Source organism: Chaetodon auriga, chromosome 23, assembly GCF_051107435.1.
Source record: "Chaetodon auriga isolate fChaAug3 chromosome 23, fChaAug3.hap1, whole genome shotgun sequence".
NCBI classification, from domain to species: domain Eukaryota; kingdom Metazoa; phylum Chordata; class Actinopteri; order Chaetodontiformes; family Chaetodontidae; genus Chaetodon; species Chaetodon auriga.
The window spans coordinates 16,808,603-16,826,768 of NC_135096.1; the positions used below are offsets into that span (position 1 = coordinate 16,808,603).

At 49.1% G+C, this 18,166-nt stretch overlaps 1 protein-coding gene across 7 annotated transcripts in view; it reads right to left on the reverse strand.

Moving 5' to 3' along the window:
* LOC143315746 (voltage-gated inwardly rectifying potassium channel KCNH7-like) overlaps positions 1-18,166 on the reverse strand; it is a 52,535-nt gene that overhangs the window by 5,539 nt on the left and 28,830 nt on the right. The window contains exons 5-14 of one of the 7 annotated variants that reach the window (XM_076723116.1): positions 17,981-18,001; positions 17,204-17,227; positions 16,264-16,478; positions 11,447-11,872; positions 6,961-7,192; positions 6,709-6,876; positions 6,285-6,484; positions 4,051-4,294; positions 1,782-1,987; positions 1,038-1,113 (exon numbers count right to left, since the gene is read on the reverse strand). In XM_076723116.1, coding sequence (XP_076579231.1) covers positions 1,038-1,113; positions 1,782-1,987; positions 4,051-4,294; positions 6,285-6,484; positions 6,709-6,876; positions 6,961-7,192; positions 11,447-11,872; positions 16,264-16,478; positions 17,204-17,227; positions 17,981-18,001 — 1,812 coding nt within the window. Of the gene's footprint in view, positions 1-1,037; positions 1,114-1,781; positions 1,988-4,050; positions 4,304-6,284; positions 6,485-6,708; positions 7,193-11,446; positions 11,873-16,263; positions 16,479-17,203; positions 17,228-17,980; positions 18,002-18,166 lie in introns of all 7 variants that reach the window. The other 6 variants (XM_076723115.1, XM_076723117.1, XM_076723112.1 and 3 more) reach the window with 6 other exon arrangements.

An 18,166-nucleotide genomic window follows, 5' to 3' on the forward strand; every position in this document is an offset into this window, starting at 1 on the left:
GTAAGTCTGGTTTAACTGGTCATCTTGCATTCTGAAGCATTGTGCTAATAAGCTAGCGTGAGTAGCTTCATTATACAAGCCAGACGTTGCCAGTTCCGTCCTGGGATGAGACCACCGGGTCGAATGTGGACTCTTCGGAGGACTGGATCAAAGGTGGGATCTCTCAAACACGAAGCGACACCCGCACAACAAGCAGCGGTGGATCCTCCGTGCGACGTGTCAATGAAAGATCCCACAGAGCACAGCAGCAGACAAACATTCCAGCCCCTCATCGGCCCTTCACCGTTTAAAGAGCCACGGAGGAAGGTCTTATATTAACTCTGCTCCACCCAGGCTCTGTGCACAGGTGGAGGCCAATCTCCTCATCTGAGTGGGAGCGTCTCTTAATAATCGACAGGCCAATCGGCTTCACTGAGGCCAAAGCCACAAGTACACAAATAAACACACTTAGAGTCGAATAAATCATCTGTGCAGCTCTCGTGCTTTATTGAGCTCTATCTTTGGCAGAGCTCAGAATCACTGCAACGCAGCGGCTGACTGTCAGCACCAACACCGAAACACGAGGCCGCTTTCTTTAATAACGTGCTCAAATTTAAAGCATCGGGGTTTCATGTCGTCTTAGCTGCAAGAGCTGAAAGTCAAGCACGTCCTCCTCACCGGTTAAACCATTTTAAATGAGTCCGTTTGTTTGCAAAGTGACAAGAAAGAGTTAAAAATGCTAAGTGAACAAGCACCTGATGCAAACTTCAGACACCTGACAGGTGCTGATGTCATCATTTAGTGCTTTTCAGGTGGATTGGAGGAACATGGCCATGCAGAGTGCAGAAATGTGAATTAAACATTCTGCAACTGACAGATTAGATGCTTTAAAGTGGGAAATGTCAGTCAGCCATGAGCTCTTGTTTAGTGGGGCCAGTCTCAATACTCTGACGAGGCTGCAGCCGGACTGAGATGTTACTTACTGAGCAGCGTCTTTGAATTAAAAGCTAAACATGGCGCAGCCGCGGCAGCGGCGGTGGTGTTGTTGTGTCTCTGACCTGTGGACGATTTCCTCTTGTAGGACACTCGTCTTGGACACTCGTCCTCGTTGGAGTCACTTCCTTGATTGCTCGCCTGTAAGGGGACAATGCACGATGAGACTGAGCCATGACACACATGTCTGTGGACCGGTCTGGGATCCAGTCTTCACAGTATGAACCTCTTTCACCATGTAAACGTTAACTAAGGAAGGTAAGCTCTGCTGCTCTCGTTGGATCAGCGTGTATCTCCTGTTTTTCATGTAATCCTACCAGAACCCTCTCACGTCTCCTCTCCTGTCTCCTCTTTCCACTTCCCTGAGTAACTAACAGAAGGCCGACACAAAGTGCACTTCCCACTCCATGTTAGGAGATAAATAAAACAACTGACTAACGCGGCCTCTCGTTGACATAACGCCAGCGGCCTTGCGCGTCTTTCCGCTGCACTCGCTTCATCACAGTTACAGTCTGCATCGTGTCCTCCGTCCAGAGCTTGACTGATGCTCTCGACTGTATTCCAGCAAACGTCTGAATTAGCCCTCGAGCTTTCATTCCCAGAATCCGGGATAAATCGAAGGAGAATTAATAAAAAAGCCATTAATCCAGCTGAAATGGACGTGGCAGAGATATGGTCCGAGGAGCAGATTGTTTAATTTAAGTTAATGGCCCCGACCAGGAGCCGTCTTACTGTAAAGTAAAGCAGATTGATTTTTACTAAAGCCTTCAATCCATCCTTCCTCGAGCTGGCGGCGGCGCCTCCGTTACCTTGGGGTTTTCATCACGGAGGTCGAAGGTCAGCTCCAGGTTTGTGAGGAAGTGGTCGGCGAACTCTGGATACATGTCCAGCACCTCCAGAATCTCCTCCCTCTGAATGGTGTGGAGGTCGCAGTAGCTCAGCGCCCGCACGTCTGCGCAGGACTTCCCCGGCTTGGCGTACAGGTGGATCATCTCGCCGAAGATGTCGTTCTTACCTGAGGGGGAGAGGAAAGCAATCGAGAATAAGCAAACAAAGGACAGAAGCTTCTCTCTGCGTCTATTCTGGGCTCGCTGGGGAACATCCACAGAGGAGGCAGCTTCAGAGGGTTTGATCTACGCTACGTAGTGCGGCGTGTGATGACCTACAAAGAGACGCCACCTGGCAGACAAGCTTGAGAAAGTTAAAGAGGCTAAAGGGCGTCACAGTCATCTAAAAAAGGGTTTACACAACGCCGGCCAGCCCGCGTGGAAGCCACACGGGCCAAACGTCCCGTCTCCCCGCTCTGAGGAATGACCTACATGCATCGACCACAGGGGCGAGCATGCTGCTGCAGCGGAGCGTCCGTCAGACTGCAAGAGATCCCAAATCAACCTCATGAAGAGATGATTCTTCAGACAACAGGATCTAAAAAGACTTCACGTCCACTCGTGATTGGACGTACATACATGGGCTTCCACAGGGGACGCCCTGCACAGGAGCAGCATCGCCTCTAACTCTGCTGTGTATTTAGCGTGCTGGCGCTTGCAGAGGGTCACATTTGTCTCGCCATTGCAAATGAACTATTTGCATTTTCCGCGTGGTGCGGCGCCGTACGTCAGCACGTGACAGCGGTGTGTGTGCACGGCAGAGCGAAAATGAAGTCATCAGCACTTCTCTCGCCGGAGCGGAGCCAATGTGCTGAGTTGTGCGCGACCTACAAGTTCAACCTCGGTGCTTCTCGCTCATGGTGACCCTATTGTGTCAGCGGGTTTCGCCAAACCTTATTGGCTGCATGAAAAAAGCTGTTAAAAAGGTAAAAAAAATAAAAAAGCATGCCGTCACACCACACCGACTAACTTTCTTCCTCCCTCTGGCGCTTCATCTCTCTCCTGAATTCCTCAATCTTCCCTTTACTCCCCTCGTCTTTCTCTCCCACCACTTGTCTTTTCCTTCTGTCCCGCCCACTCGCTCGGCTCTCAATCCCTTCCTGCTTCTATTGTCATCCATCTCTATTTGAAAGCAATCATGCTCTCTTTCTTTCCCATCAACGCAGATCCTCCGTTACCCTCGTCCCACCATGTGTCCTCCCCCACTCGTTCCTGTCCTCTCCCTTCATCTGAGGCACGACTGTGAGGCGGCAGCAATCACAATGTTCTTTGAAGTAAGTTATTACAGCGCACCCAACAGGGATCTCAGCTGCCAACCCAGCCGTATCACAGCACAACGGAGCCATCTTCATTTAGCTGGCCCACCCGCGTCTGCACTACGGAGGCGAGTTCAGGCAAAGCTAAACAGGCTGCAGTGACGGGGCCATCAGACGTACTCTGCTCTGGCTGCTTCTGAAGTGTCTGGAGCTCCACACTGGCTCGGCATCAGAACTGACTGGGCTAATTAGAAATGTTTAGACACTCTGAGTGCACAAACGCTGGATGAATGTCACTAAGTCTCTGCATCACTTGCATGTGTACTTGTGTCTAGTCCCACGCTGACATTCCTCACATCGTCAGACGAGCTAACGCGTTCCTTTTAAATGCAGCGCGCCCGGCGTACAGTAGCTCAATTCATGACTTTATGTTGTAAATACAGTCAATTAACTATGAAGGCTTTACTTCAATGTTTCAGGAAAATTTCTTATCTGCTTTCTTGCTTATAGTTAGATGAGAGGACCCATAGCACCGTTAGCTTAGCTCAAACAGCTAGCTGCCTGGCTACGTGACTCCACGACAGAAATGAGGGTGGTGTCTATCCTCTCATCTAACGCTTGCCAAGAAAGCTATAAAAATCCCTTTAAATAACACTAATCCATCATGTCATCCAGCTGTTTTCGCTGCGCTCGTGCGGCTGCAAACACGTTTGTTGGTGTGCGACTCAATTACGGGATCAATACAGCTCTTTGTTCGGGTCGCAGGAGCTTAAATGCCGATTGGTTGAAATGAGGCAGAAAGCTAATGTCTACACCTGACCTGACCGTCGGACCGTGGCACGCTCGGGGAAATGTTTGTTATCGGCATGCACTGAAGCAAATCATCCCTCAGAAGAAGCCAATGATATGAGTGTGGAGGTGTTCGGCACACCCACCCAGGATCGCCACCACAACGTCGTCTTTGAGGATTTCGATGGAGCCGCGGGAGACAAAGTAGAGCGCCGTGAGCACATCCCCGCTGTGGACTAAGGTGTCTCCGGGGGGCGCGTGGGTGGTCTTGAACCTCATGGCCAGCGCCCGCAGGCAGCCTTTGGTGGCTCCACGAAACGCCTTGCAGCCCTGGAGGAGGTTCTTGTTCAGATGGAGGCAGATGTCCGCTTGCAGGCACTCGGGGAAACCCTTCAGGACCTGAGCGTGAAACACGGGTCAAAGCAGACATGACTGTGGTCAGATGTGATGGAAACCGTGTGCGGGGGAGGTTTGTGTGTGTGTGTGTGTGTGTGTGTGTGTTTGTGCGTGTGTGCAGTCATCTATAATGTGTTGAATTTTGGTTCTGGGGTGAAGCTGCAGGTCAAATTGACCGGATTTCCAGAGATATTTGTTGCCACTTGTGTTCTTTCCTTCTTCTCAAAACCTGCTATCCCCTGCAGCAGAAGTAGCCTGCAACTCCACACGGAGCTACGATTCACCGAGCCTTTCAGCAGCTTTCGCAGCAGACGACACACAAGACAGAACGCTTAGAGGCTGAGAAGCTGCAGATAAATGACAGCACAAACTCAAAGCACAGGTTCAATATTTGTCATGTCTCCTCTTTGTTTGGGATATTTGGCACATTTGTTTCGCTGCCTTCATGTGCTGCGATGATGGAGCTACTCTGCGAACCACAACCTGGTACACATGCAAGACCGACAAGCAGGAAGCGATCTGGATTTATTTCAGTATTGAAACATTCCTCAGAGCTCTGATCCGTAATCTGCTATGAAGAAAGATCTTCCCATCCGCGTTAGCCTGGGAGGCTGTTGAAAATACAATGAAACATATTTAACATTACATTTAACATGTTTGTGAGGACTTCCTGATGCATAAAAACACACTTACCCTTCAAAGACAAACACACAGTGACCGCTGACAAAACAACTAATGACCCCTGCACGAGGAGAGCGGACCGTGAGGGACCACACTCTCAAACTTTAACAGCAGAACAGACACTGGGAGGCGAGGGGAGGGGCTTCGAGGACACACAGGGGACGTCAGAAAGGAGAAAAAATAAAACAACACACCTCTTAACTTTGCCATTGACACATAAAATGCAATGTGCGAATGACACGAGCACAGCAAAAAGAAACGAAGCCTGAACTGGTTTTTGCGGCTCTGACGGGCTTTTTGTTTGCTCGGAACGAAAACTGACCAGTAGATTTGGAAAGGAAAGACTGAACAACATTTGGCAAGCGCAGGTGCCACCGCGGAGCGTGCAGCCAAGCCTCCCACAGTGGGAGGGAAACCTGGCAGCGCCCGGCGAGGCTGTGCCCACTCTCACAGGCGTGATTCACTCTGTCTCTGGTACCAGATGAATATCATGGGGTTGTGTTTGAATACACAGATTTCATGCAAAAAGGGACCTTGAGGCAGGCCACATGCAAGTCTACCGGTAATGGACAATCAACGTGGCCTGCGAGACGCTTCCAGCACTCTGCGTGCCGTCTGCAGTACCCAGCATGCACGAGTAGATACTGTAAATCCCTCCATGATGTGGCATCACAGCAAGTGTTTACAGTATGTGTTGATGTATGTACAGATAAGACACTGAGGGAACATGTCCTCCACTAACATGCACGTTGGGGGCAATAATTAAACAACTGGCATACTAAGACATTACTGCTATCTGCACAGAAAGCTAAAGGCTAACAACACTACTGGTATCAGACACAGTGAGATGGAGCTCTACCACTGAGGAACAGTCATATCAGCATTAGTTGTGTTAACACATGTACCTCCTGCTCTTACCAGAGTGGTGGGGTCATTCCATTTGACATGAGGCAGACATGGAAAAGACAAACTTATATAAGTACCATGAACAGTATCGTGATGAGGAAAGCCACAGTTACTGTGTGCGTAAGGGGTAACTGTGGCTTTCGGTTCACTTGTGGCTATGACTGAACGCCGCACAGTATAATCGGGATGAAAACATTATACTATGCCAGTGACATAGCAGTTCACGACGTGGTAAGAGCATTTTTTCAGGGACGGGAAACTGGGCAGAAATGGTTCAAACTCACACAAATGATACTGGAGAGAGAGAGAGAGAGAGGAAGCAACAAAGGAAAGCACCAGCAAACTCAGATTTGGAGCTAAGACACAGCGGCACACACACACACGACCCCTCTCGTACCATGTTCATGTCGATGCCGTTGGTGTACGTCCAGGCGTGTTGGAAGTACTCCTCCAGCCTCTGCCTCAGCGGGTTGGGGATCTGGTGGAAGCGGATGAATTCTTTGACCCGTAGCATCTGGAGGTGATACCTGGCCGTACCTGAATACAACCTCTGGATGATGGCGGACACGTTCCCAAAGATGCTGGCGTACATTAGAGCTGGGAGAGAGGCCATAAAGGGTACCGTTGAGCCACGGCGGCCGAGGCTGCTCATGCACAGTAGCTGCCAAACAAGCGTGTCAGCGTTTTCTCTGGGAAAGACCTACCTGACCTTACGGAAATACTTCTACATTTAAAAAAAGTTAACATCTATCGGTCTGCAGCGGTGCGTTTAGCAGTGAAACGTCCTGTAAAAGCAGATTTTGGTTTGGGTTGAAACTCACATCCAATGAGCATGACGCAGATGGAGAAGATCTTCTCAGAGTTGGTGTTGGGGGAGACGTTCCCAAAGCCCACGCTGGTCAGACTGCTGAAGGTGAAGTAGAGCGCCGTCACATACTTATCTTTGATGGAGGGGCCTGAGCTGGGGTCGCTGTAGTTGTACTTCTTCCCTACAATGATAACAATGACAGTGTTTGCCATCAAAAACGGCATCCTAAAAACTTCAAAGTGCACTAAAGAGCGAGAAAGGTCACCTATGGACACGCCCAGGTTGTCCAGCCAGCCGATCTTATGCTCCAGGTAAGGCTTCTCCACGTTGCCGATGGCGTACCAGATGCAGGCCAACCAATGGGCGATGAGGGCAAAGATGCACATGAGCAGCATGAGGACGGCAGCCCCGTACTCTGAATAACGGTCCAGCTTACGGGCGACTCGCACCAGCCGGAGGAGGCGGGCCGTCTTCAGCAGGCCAATCAGAGTGGTGGTCTAGGGTGAAAAACAAACAGAGTTATGTGTGTAAAATGAGCCATAAGCTTGATGTATGGTTGGTAAAATGTGCTGTTTTCCCCGAATCCACCCAGACTATTTATATTACGAGCGAAAAGTACTTAAAGTACCAAAACTCATTCTGCAGTAAAACGTCCCCTGAGGCTGATACGACTCTGACATTATTAGATTGTAAATACTGATGCATCATGGTGTGAGCGGCGGTCTACTGCTCTGCCTGCTCCAACTACACTGCTGTAGCTCGGTCCAGTGGTCCCCAACCTGGGGGTCGGGGCCCTGTGAAGGGTCGCAAGGTAAATCTGAGGGGTCGGGAGATGACCAATGGGAGAGGAAAGAAGAAAAACTAAATACTGGATCATTTGACGTCTAGGCTCTAAATGTCAAAAACATCTAAATTTAAATTTCCAAATCAGACCCAGCGTGTGTCATCTGATTTCTCCATGGCTAAAGAAAAATCCAGCAAGTACATCACTGGTAGCAACCTTCTCCCAGCAATCAAAGTGAACAAGCTGGCTGTCGGGGGTCGGAGGTCGGGGTCATGAGGACGATCAGATCCGGATTAGAGATTCAAAAACACATGTAGCTCAGGAGTGCTTAATCTTATTCACACACACGAGACACAAAGACCAGACAGTGGATCATTCCTGCTGGTGTAAACAGATCTTTCAAGGTCTCAGCATCCCTCAGTGTCAACACAACTTCACTGACTGAGACACGGCCGCCTGTGGCTCTGCAGAGCATGAAAGCCGCGATGGAACCGGCTTTTAGCGGAACAGACTGGCATGCAAATAAGCACGCGAGGGAGCAAGAGGGAGAGTTCGGTGATTCATTCATCTGGCCGGTGAAGAAACTGCATATGACGGTGGAAAAATTAGCTCTGAAAAAACATAAACATCAGCAGCTTGGAACGTTTGTCGAAGCCTTGAAGCCACTCGACGGGAAGGAAAACAGCATGTAAGCAGCCCATCAGGATGCATACGCAAACAGGGGCGCACGCATGCATTACAATGTACAGACGCTGCCTTCTGTTCGCTTTAATTCAAAGCGCTTTAATCCCCCGTCTCAATTTTCTAGCCAGACTAAATTAAGATTACTGGAGGAAGAGTTGGGGGGAACATGCAGCCATGACAAGTTCTGATCTATTAGTGCTGCGTAATCTGTAAACACAATAAGTGAGACTCAGAGAAGGCTAACAGGTCCGACCACTCCCTTTCACACCTGACAATTATCCCAACATCCTTGGGGGAATCATTACCCGCAGCCTCCTGCGGTAATTGTGCTTCTTCGCGTCTACACTTGCTTATTTGGGCCTCTTGTTCAGTTGTGGGTAAATATGACACGGGTTATTCAAAGCACTGGAAGCAGGGAGGAAGATGATTCATGAGGGAGAGCGCGTCTCCGTCACGGCGAGGAAGAGCGCTGTAGCTGCTTCTGATGGGTCCATTAAAGAGCCTCCATCCTCCCAATCTCACCTCTAAATCACCGCCATCATTCACTGCCGTGCATCCGGCCAGCACGCCCTTTCTCTGACGACTGAGCGAACGGTGAATCAATCATATATAGAGACAGATGAACGTCGCACCGCCTTAGGTGTGGCGCCACCGAGTGACCTGTGCAGCCAACACAGCGCTCGCCGTGTGATGTGTCCCACACAGTGTAATGTTGATTAAAATCTGGGCTTACAGTAAGTCGGAGGCGTTTGGGGCTGAGAAGCGAAGCTAAAGCTCCCATTAGCAACCAGCTGTATAAAACATATCCGCTGAATATCCCTCCGGCCATCTGCCGCTGTGGCTTTCCAGGCTCACCAGGCCACTTTCAAGCACCAAGAGTCAACCAAGGTTGTGATGTAACCTTTAGACTTTAGGTACTTTCATATGTTCAAAGTGAGACCCCATCATGGCGGGAACTCTTCCTGCCTGCGTTTGACTCATGGGGACACAGAACTTCTTAAGATGTGAGCGAACAGCTGTTTACCCACACATCCAGCATTGACATTAGCATTCATTTGGAGTTGTGCTTGTGTCCACCAGTCCAATATTTACCCTCCTTTTAGCTCCATAATCTCCTCAGGGAAATATCTGGCTCTTCAGCAGCTAAACGCTTCACCGTTTCCACCAGCCAGTCTCTAACTGCGTCTGTCAGCTGCTGACTCTTCGGAGCTCTTTCACTGAAAACTGCTGCAGCACAAAACAAGCCGGCAGAGCAGCGAGACTGAGGTGAAGTTGTGGCCCAGAAAAACACAACAATGAGCTGAAAGCTGCAGAATGCAGAGTTGGTGATAGCTCTCGGTGGGTTCATCCCTGCCAGCGACACCTTTAACATCCACGTCGTCATGTGATCCATTGTTAGTATGAAAATATTGATTAGTGCTGCTTTAGTTTTCTCCCAACCCTCATGGCAAATGTTCCCTCTGTACACCAGAGCTGCACAGGTCACAGAACAGGTCAACCATAGTGCTTTGCTTATTCATCTAATCTAAAGAGGAAACATACGGCGCACAGCTACGCTAATGTCTGAGCAGATATGATAAAAATCCTCTGTGGCCATTCTGTGTGCACAGGTTAGACTGTGGGGGCTGCTCGTTACAATGAGCCTGCCTCCTCTCTCTGCTTTGTTTAGCACAGACGACGCTGCATCTTTTTGCAGAATAACGGAGCCGGAGTGCATTTCTGTACAGTCTGCTTCAACCGAAGCCGAAGCCCAGTTTATAATCTGACAAAACAAAGACAGCGGGGTTTGGAAAATCAATCTACTCATATGAAAGCAGAATTGCTCGTGCTTTAAAACATCTCGGCTTCGTTGTTTACGTGCACAAATCTTCTTCACCTGCTCAGGATTGAAGGAAAACTACATTTGAATTCTGGCTCAGAGACAAGTTTCACAAGAAGCCTCCATAATTTGCACTTACCTCAAATTTGAACACTATGTGCATGTGAATATGGACAAAACAGGCAAATAATGGCATGTTATCACAACAGGACGTTGATATGAAAATGACGGAGGGGCTCAAATGGCTCCTGTAGGTAAATTCAGCACCGCGCTGCTTCTCATTTGCCAGCCTGCACAGCTGACATCCTACACGCACGGAGAAGCTCTCACGGGAGATTTCAAACTGCCATGTTTCTAATGAAATCAGCAAAAGAAAAAAATTACACTCAACATATTGTCAGAGATGGTTTCCAGGCAACAAAGGTGCAAGAGATTATGTCTAAAAATAGTCCTCGTCTGTGCACAAAGCGCCAAAAAAACACACCTTAAAGACAAGAGCTAAAACTGTACATGGATGTTATTTTGGGCGTGTGCCGGAGCTAAAAATACAACATTTTGCCGTTCTCGTCCTGTCACTGTGTGCTTTGGACGCGAGCTGCATTGGGGGCACACATCCTGTCACCGCACCGCCCGCCCGGCTGCATGACGAGGACATGCATCGTGCAGAAGTACCGTGCCGCTGTCTGCTCATTTTTCTCCACCTGCCACTCACTGCCAGCCTCCAGCCGCGGACTCCCTCACAGGAACACACGCCGACTGGTAAATAATGACTCGGCAAACCGGCGGACCAACATCTTGGGGCCTCGGCCTCGACACACACATCAATCTGGGGTGTTTTGGGTGGTGTATCATCACACATCCTGGCATTCTAAACCAAAGAGCCTAGGTGTCATACGTGAGCGAAATAGCCTCGCGGTGAGGGAGGCGGGGACCTTTTGGAGTCACTGGTCTGGCTCTGACGAACAGAGAGCGGAGGGAAGCAGACGTGACAGCCGAGCGTCAGATTGGCTTAACGGTCTAAACGTTGGAGAAAGCTGCTCGGACGCATCACTGCCGGAGCCGTGGCCACGCGTTCTGACACAGGGGTGACCGAGGACGGACTCGGCTTGGAGAAGTTGGGCTAGTAATCATCATTAATGCCAGACAGGTAGAATAAAGATTACTGCTACGAGCTCTGGAAGCTGACTCTTCACAGCAGGAAGCAGCAGGCATCTGTTCCACCTGTAGTCTCTGACTGCACACCCTCACGCCACTGTTACACACAGCAGAGCCACTTGTTAAACTGTGAGCAACAAGCACCAAACCAACCAGAGTCCTCTGCGCTTATGGCCACATCAGACACGCCGAACTTACAGGTCTTAACCGTCTTTCACCTGACGTTTTTCTGATGTGTGAAGGAGGAAAAACCTGTTCACTGACTGAAACATCCTCCCTCAGAATCATCATCTCCCAATCCCCTCTCACCTCATCCGATCCTGAGCCAAAGATGAGCAGGTCAAACGGGATGGCGGCCACCATGTCTATGAGGAACCAGCCTTTAAAGTAGTGGATGGCGATCTTGGCCGGGTGGCTGACCACCTCCTCGTTGATGTTGACGTACGTGGTCCTGAAGTTTATGAGGATGTCAACAATGAACATAATGTCCACGATCAGATCCACCACGTTGAGGGGCGAGCAGGAGTAGCCGCACTCGCGCCTCCTCTGCTCCTCGATGTCATTGAGGAGGAAAGCGGCGGAGTAGGGAGTGAAGATGGCCGTGTAGATGACCAGCAGCAGGATGAGCCAGTCCCACACCGCTTTGAAGGGACTGTAGTGAAGGATGGTCCACTTGTCGATGCCTGGCGTTTGGAGCTTGTACTCGGGCAGCACGTCTGCACCCAGAGAGAGAACCTGAGGAGGAAGACGGAGAAATGATCAACTTCCTCCAGCTTCCATCTCATCATTCGTTCCGCCGCGCTTTCAGCCAAAACTGTCAGCTGAGAGAAAAGCCTAATTTAATGGTGTTCGCTGCAGAATTCCCTCCTGCTGTGAGGAGGCAAATATTGAAAGTGCAAAGTTTGAAGTCTGGGACAGGAGGTGCGAGGGCTGAAAGACGTGAGCGGTTACAAGGCTATGCATTGTGGGAAATGTAGGAACATGTGTTTTTATAACTAAAACTCATCATAACTCATATATAATAATAATACTATTCAATTTTGAAGATTCTTGCACCACAAACACCAAACGAACCAAACTAGTCTCAAACCATCCGCTGTGCAGCATTTCTGCATGAAATCTTAAGGAAGGAAGAATCTTAAACATGCCTTGTGGTTCAAGAAAATAGGTTAAATTCAGTAAAATGTAAACACAGTTCAATAAAAGCCAACTGGCATTAGCATTTCTCTGCCGCTACCTCGCTGCGCCTGCTGGTATGTGGAGTTGCATTATGACAAACGAGTGAAGATTGGGTCACGTAAAGGTCATGTTTGTTGATATGTGAGTAATCTGGCTGTAGGAACTTCAGCACTGAGACTGCACACGCTGCACATACCGTCCAATCCAGACCTAACTAACAGAAAACCTTGCATGAGCAGATCACTTCAGGCATGACCCCCCCCCCCCCCCCGAAATAAATCATTCATGTGTTAAGCGAAGGATGAAAAAAGACGGCTTCTGTTTGAAATTTTAACTATGCATTAAAAAATTATTTCACATAATCCGTACGGGAGCGGGCTGCTTTCCAGCCACGGCTCCGTAACCTTGAGAAAATCCGCAGAGCGCAGCTGCTGCTGTGGGAATAAAACTCTTATCGTGATCTGGGGGAAAACACAAACAACAACAGTGTGCATGAGTTGGCTACAGAAAACTCCAAAAACCAACAGCGTGCATAAAATCGTGAGCGTTTTGCATTGGGAGCGGAAGCATAATCCATTCCAGCGAGCCTGGATGTCACTATCATTATCTGTGTTATTGCAGTTACCATATACACCCCAATAGCTTTTAACAGCGATATTACAGCGGCGTCACGGACCATTTCGGATAAGAGTCCCGATGACTTGCAGGTAATTACAGGTGCGGGCAGAGGATACATCTATTCATCTAAGTGTCACTTCAATAGCCAGGAACTTTCAGGCCATGGCTTTCCCTGCTGATGACTGAGCTCTGAGGAGGAAGGCAGAGAGAGACGGATGAAACAGAAAAGCAGAAACTTAAACGACTGTTTTGGCAGCCATCACTTATTGTGTGTGGCCTTATCTCTGCCCTGATCACCTTCATCACCCCTGTGATTGAGAGGGGAGGACTGGGGGCAGGAGGATGATGTATCGCACCAGGAAAGGCTGAAGTGTAAATAATTGAAATGGTTATTAGAAACTCCTGCCCTCTGAGTGATGGGGAGGGTCAAACGCTTTTATCCCCCGATATGGGATAACCTCTGAAATCGATCAAGAACCCAACGGGCGGACAAAGGGAATGTGTTCTATTATTCATCGGGCTGCCACTTCATTAAAAGCTGGTGTGTCAAACGCTTGTTTCATTACGCTCACAACACAGTGTGTAATTGCTGCTGACATTCAGACAACTGCGCTTCGATTCAGGCGTCCCTCAGCTGCTTTCTGCTGGAAAGGAAGCGGGAAGGCTCGCGCACGCCGAGGATCGCTTTCGCCAACGTGTCTGAATCTGTGCACGGACACAAACGCCGTTCTGCCATCACGCAGTTTATGATACAAACAAGATGGTGACTCTGCACTGCACCAGCAGCGCTCTGCATGCACGGATCCATTACCGCTCGGCCTGCTAGGAAGCCTGGGAGGAGTCGGCCGGTTGGCAGGATGACAGTTCTGGATTAACGTGTTGCAGCCAATCTGTTCCTAAATAAAAGATCCCATCTTAATTATTTAACCTACCTACTGTAGCTATGTGCACTTGGCACAAATGAACTCTCTCTTGTGGGATGATAGAAGGCGCGTTCTGCGTTTGGCCCGGCCTCAAACGATATGCAAATGAGCATTAGCTCTCCCCCGTCCTCCGGTTCTTTTCGGTGTGCCCTATCAGGGCTCGGCTATTATTCATAAGGGTGGAGTGTTGTTTCATGTTCCTGTGGATAATCACGTGGCTCCCGTCATTAAAAACGATGCACGTGCTGTTGGTTTGATTCAGATTCAGAAAACCCCAAGCAGCGTAAAATGAGACATTAATGGGAAGTCGTGGCCATCTAAGACTCGAGCTGCGAGCGCTGAGACGTTCAAAACGCGAGAAACAGCACGAGAGCTGCTTTCTTTCTTTCTTTGCTGACCAGCTTCCCGGGTGAACCCTCCATCTGCCTGTGGTGTGAAGGCAGCCAAGGCCAGATGAGAGCGTGTCTGCTCAGACGCCTTGATCGCGGCTTCACGGGAGTCTGGAGTCGGTTTCAGGACATCTGCTCTTGGTCTGTGTTCCTCACAGTCAGGTGTCTGGAGACTGTTTACAGACCTAAACTGAGGAAGACGGAGACACGGTGCAATCCCCCCATGACTTATTATCTGCGTCTTACTGTGGTCGTTTCAGCAGTAAACAAAACAAAGACACGACGGTCTGTGTTGAACACCACATGCTCAGTCACAGGAGGAGCACATAGCTACCACTGTATCCATATAAAAAGCCAATTTCCAGCCAGAGCAGTAATTGTAAACACAAGGAAACAGGAGATAACAGAGGAATCAATGGCGGGATGTTAGATTGTCACAGCGGCGGTAGCGACGCGCACTAATTTTTATGTGCGCACACCTGCCTCCAACGAAGCAGAACAACTGCTTTCCAGGTCCACATGTTACAAAAGGCCATTAAAATCACATTAGCCGGCCTGCCCTCTCTGCCGCTTAATAACTTTGACTTTAATGCTGGACGGAGAGGTCAGCGTGCTGCGCCGCGCTCTGCTCCGTCTCCGCCTCTGGCTCCAGTCGAAGGCCCGCAGCTGAAGTTGGCTTTGAGCGTGAGCAGGGGTCAATTTCCATGCCCTCTGTCCGTTACACCGTTAATGGGCAAAATGCAAAACCGGGACCTAATCAGCAGTTTGGGGCAGCTCCCTCCCCCCGGGAATACCATGAGCTTACAGTCCCTGTCCGCTCCGTGCTGCCTCTCAGCCGTAGCAGGGAAGGTGAGAATAACCTCTAACCCTGTCCGTAACTTTAGAAATATGGCCTGAGCTCTGGCGCCGTCTGCCGCCGGTAAGAGTATCCATGATTATCCGCTGCAAGTGATAGACACCGCTGCCGTTTTACGTATCGGACCCCTTGAGTTTCAATTAATCATCGTGAGGCGCACAGAGTGCAGGTGGAGGGGGGGCGGGCGGGGGGACGGGGAAGCTGACTTCATCGCTGCTCACTGTGATTTGTGATGATACTAAATGATATGATGAACATTACAATCCCAATGTCTCTCCTCTGCAGTCTGCACAGCCTCTGAAAGTCAACACATAGTCGGTGGTATGAATTATTAATGAATGCAAACTATATGTGCCCACTACTGTTCTTAATTGTTTTATATTTTTAGTCTGAACAAACGAACCCATAACAATGGTGACAAAGAGCTTCCTAACAGATGGTCGGATGATGGATTTTGTACTATAACCTCTGAGTGGTGCCAAACTTTGCTCTTTAGAGTTTGTAACATTACATTTAAACAGAGGGGGAACAAATGTGCTGTGTCTTAAGGGAATTTTAACCTGGATGAACATGATTTGGTCAGTTCTAGCTAGACCTTTAAAAGGGAAAAGATGGAAGAAAACTCAGGTAGAGCAACAGAGGAGGGACATGCAATCCATGTTTGCTGTGCATGGAGAGCAGACTAACGTGCAGGTGCTGAAATAACCATATGAGAAATGATTGACTGGTAAATGGAGCTGAACTCGAGACCTGATCTGAAAGGGATCCAAGCACAGACCCGACCCGAACAGACCCGAGAGCGAATGCGCAGCAGCATGACGAGCGATCGCTTAACAAACAGCTGTGGTCAAAAACAGCAGCAATATAATAATAATAATGTCCTTGGAACGATTGTGAAGTCACAGAAGCTAATTCCAGTGCTAATTTATTGATGTGCCTCACGGGCTCATTTAGAGAAATAACTGAAAGTCTTATTTCCACTTTATGCACCAACAATATGTCATTCTGTGAGGATAATCATTTCCCAGGCAAATTCTAAAAAGTAATTGTCATTTAATAGCATCATTTTTAACGCGGGATACAGATTTGCTAGCTGGTCTCTGCAGCGGTGATGTCGAACCATCAGGGCGGACAGCGAGCGCGCTCCGGTTAGCGTCTTACCTGCGTGACCTTGTCGGTGACGTTGTGTGTGCGGTCTTTGACCTTTGGGGCGATGATGGTTTTCTCAGAGGATGGAGGGGAGGGGCACTTCTTCTCATTGTTGGCCTCAGAGAAGTTGAGGGTGATGAGGGGGATCTTGTTGATGGTGCTGTACTTGTTGAGGTTGGAGTCGGAGGTGGAGCCGAGCAGGCTGGATTTGATCTGGCTGAGCGGCCCTGAAAGAGAGGGAGGATGCCGCCATTAGAAGCCGCCGCGTGTCGTACCGCGTTGGGGCTATTGTTGATCTGAATCGTGGACATCAGAGAACAGTCTAGCGTTCATCTGCGACCGTTGTGACATGAGCAGTGAGCATGGAGTGGCCTTACTTTTGGAGTGAGTTCAACCACAACACAACACTGAGAATACAACAGACACTGAAATACAAACTGGACAGCCACTGATTGACCCGTCTAAGGTGAACAGGCCTTTCAAGGTTTCTCATTAAAAACTAATGAAGAACACTGTCGGTGAAAGAAAAGAATGATTCAATGCACAATCAAAGAATGCAACCTCACACGGTCGGTCAAACCGTCTATCGGTGTGGTGAGTTCACGACATGTCCCGACCACGCGATGTCCTCCACAACTCGCTGCCTTGTTGTGAGAGCATTCGACAACACGTGACAGCACGGTGACACACGCTGACATGTGGCCAGATGAGAGTGAGGAAAAAGTGAAAAAGAGAGGATTGCTGATTCAGCCGTTTGAGCCAGCAGAGGGAGGGTTGCACCGTTTTTTTGATTTTCTCCCCCTTTTCACCGAGTGCAGTGCGGTGATTGAGAGTCAAGGACACAGAAACAGACAGCTGAGGATGAGAGACTGCATGCACAGCTTCCATACATGCCACAGTGAGGAGAAATCATAAAAGAATAGAACTTAAAAAGGAAAAGCTGAAGCCATACCCCCAGCCATCCAGGAGCGAGACACTGGCAAACCAGGAGAGAGAGAAATAGGAGGTAAAAGGGGAAAGAGGGATGTGGAAGGGTGGTTGGATTGGAGGGTCAGTAGTCACGGCACAGACATTACTTCAAATATCACATTATGGCATTTATCAGGAGATAGAGCACCTCAGCCGCTCTGTGTGTGGACCTTTACAGAACATATACAACAGTTGTAATTTTGGGAACTCCTCATTTGATCCTAAACAAAATGAATGCATCAAGTCATAATGTGTGAGCGACATAATGTTGCATGCAGCACACGCTTCCACCGCACTTCATACCGCCACGGGAAAAGGGCAAGGGCGAGCACGCAGAGTTCAAATGGAAACAGCAGTCAGGTTTCTATTCATTCACTAAGACACGGCAGCGGGGAGCCAGAGGTTGCAGACAGTGGGAGGTATCATCTTGTAAAGCTTCATTGATTTTCTTCAATGAGCGAAAGCAGGAAAAGAGATGTAATGTGTTGCTTCATGCAAGCGCGTGCAGAGGTCAGAGTTTTGTTTTGTTTCCTCAGCCTTCCCCCGGGCGCCCGGCCGGGGTTCAGCAGGTCGTGTGCACAGAGACTGAGTCATTTAGTGGCAGTGTTTGGAGGCTCCGTCAGTCACCCGCCGAGGCATTTGCATTCAACATGAACCTCGGTCTGGTCTGGTGGAACACGCATGCAACAAGCAGCAGAATACACGTAGCATCCGTGCTAAAGTTTAACAGCTCAAAAAGCAGCAGGCTGCCGTTTGTTACCTTTAATGTTGCGACCATTGTCTGATGGCAGCAACACAGCGTCGGAGAGGGGAGAAAAAAACGTGGAGAGTGGAGGTGAGAGAAGATTTTCTGCCTTTCTATGATGACAAATGGCGGCTGGCATTAAATCCCCGCTAGTGCACCCATGAACAATTCATTACTGTGAAGGAGACATATTACTGTGTC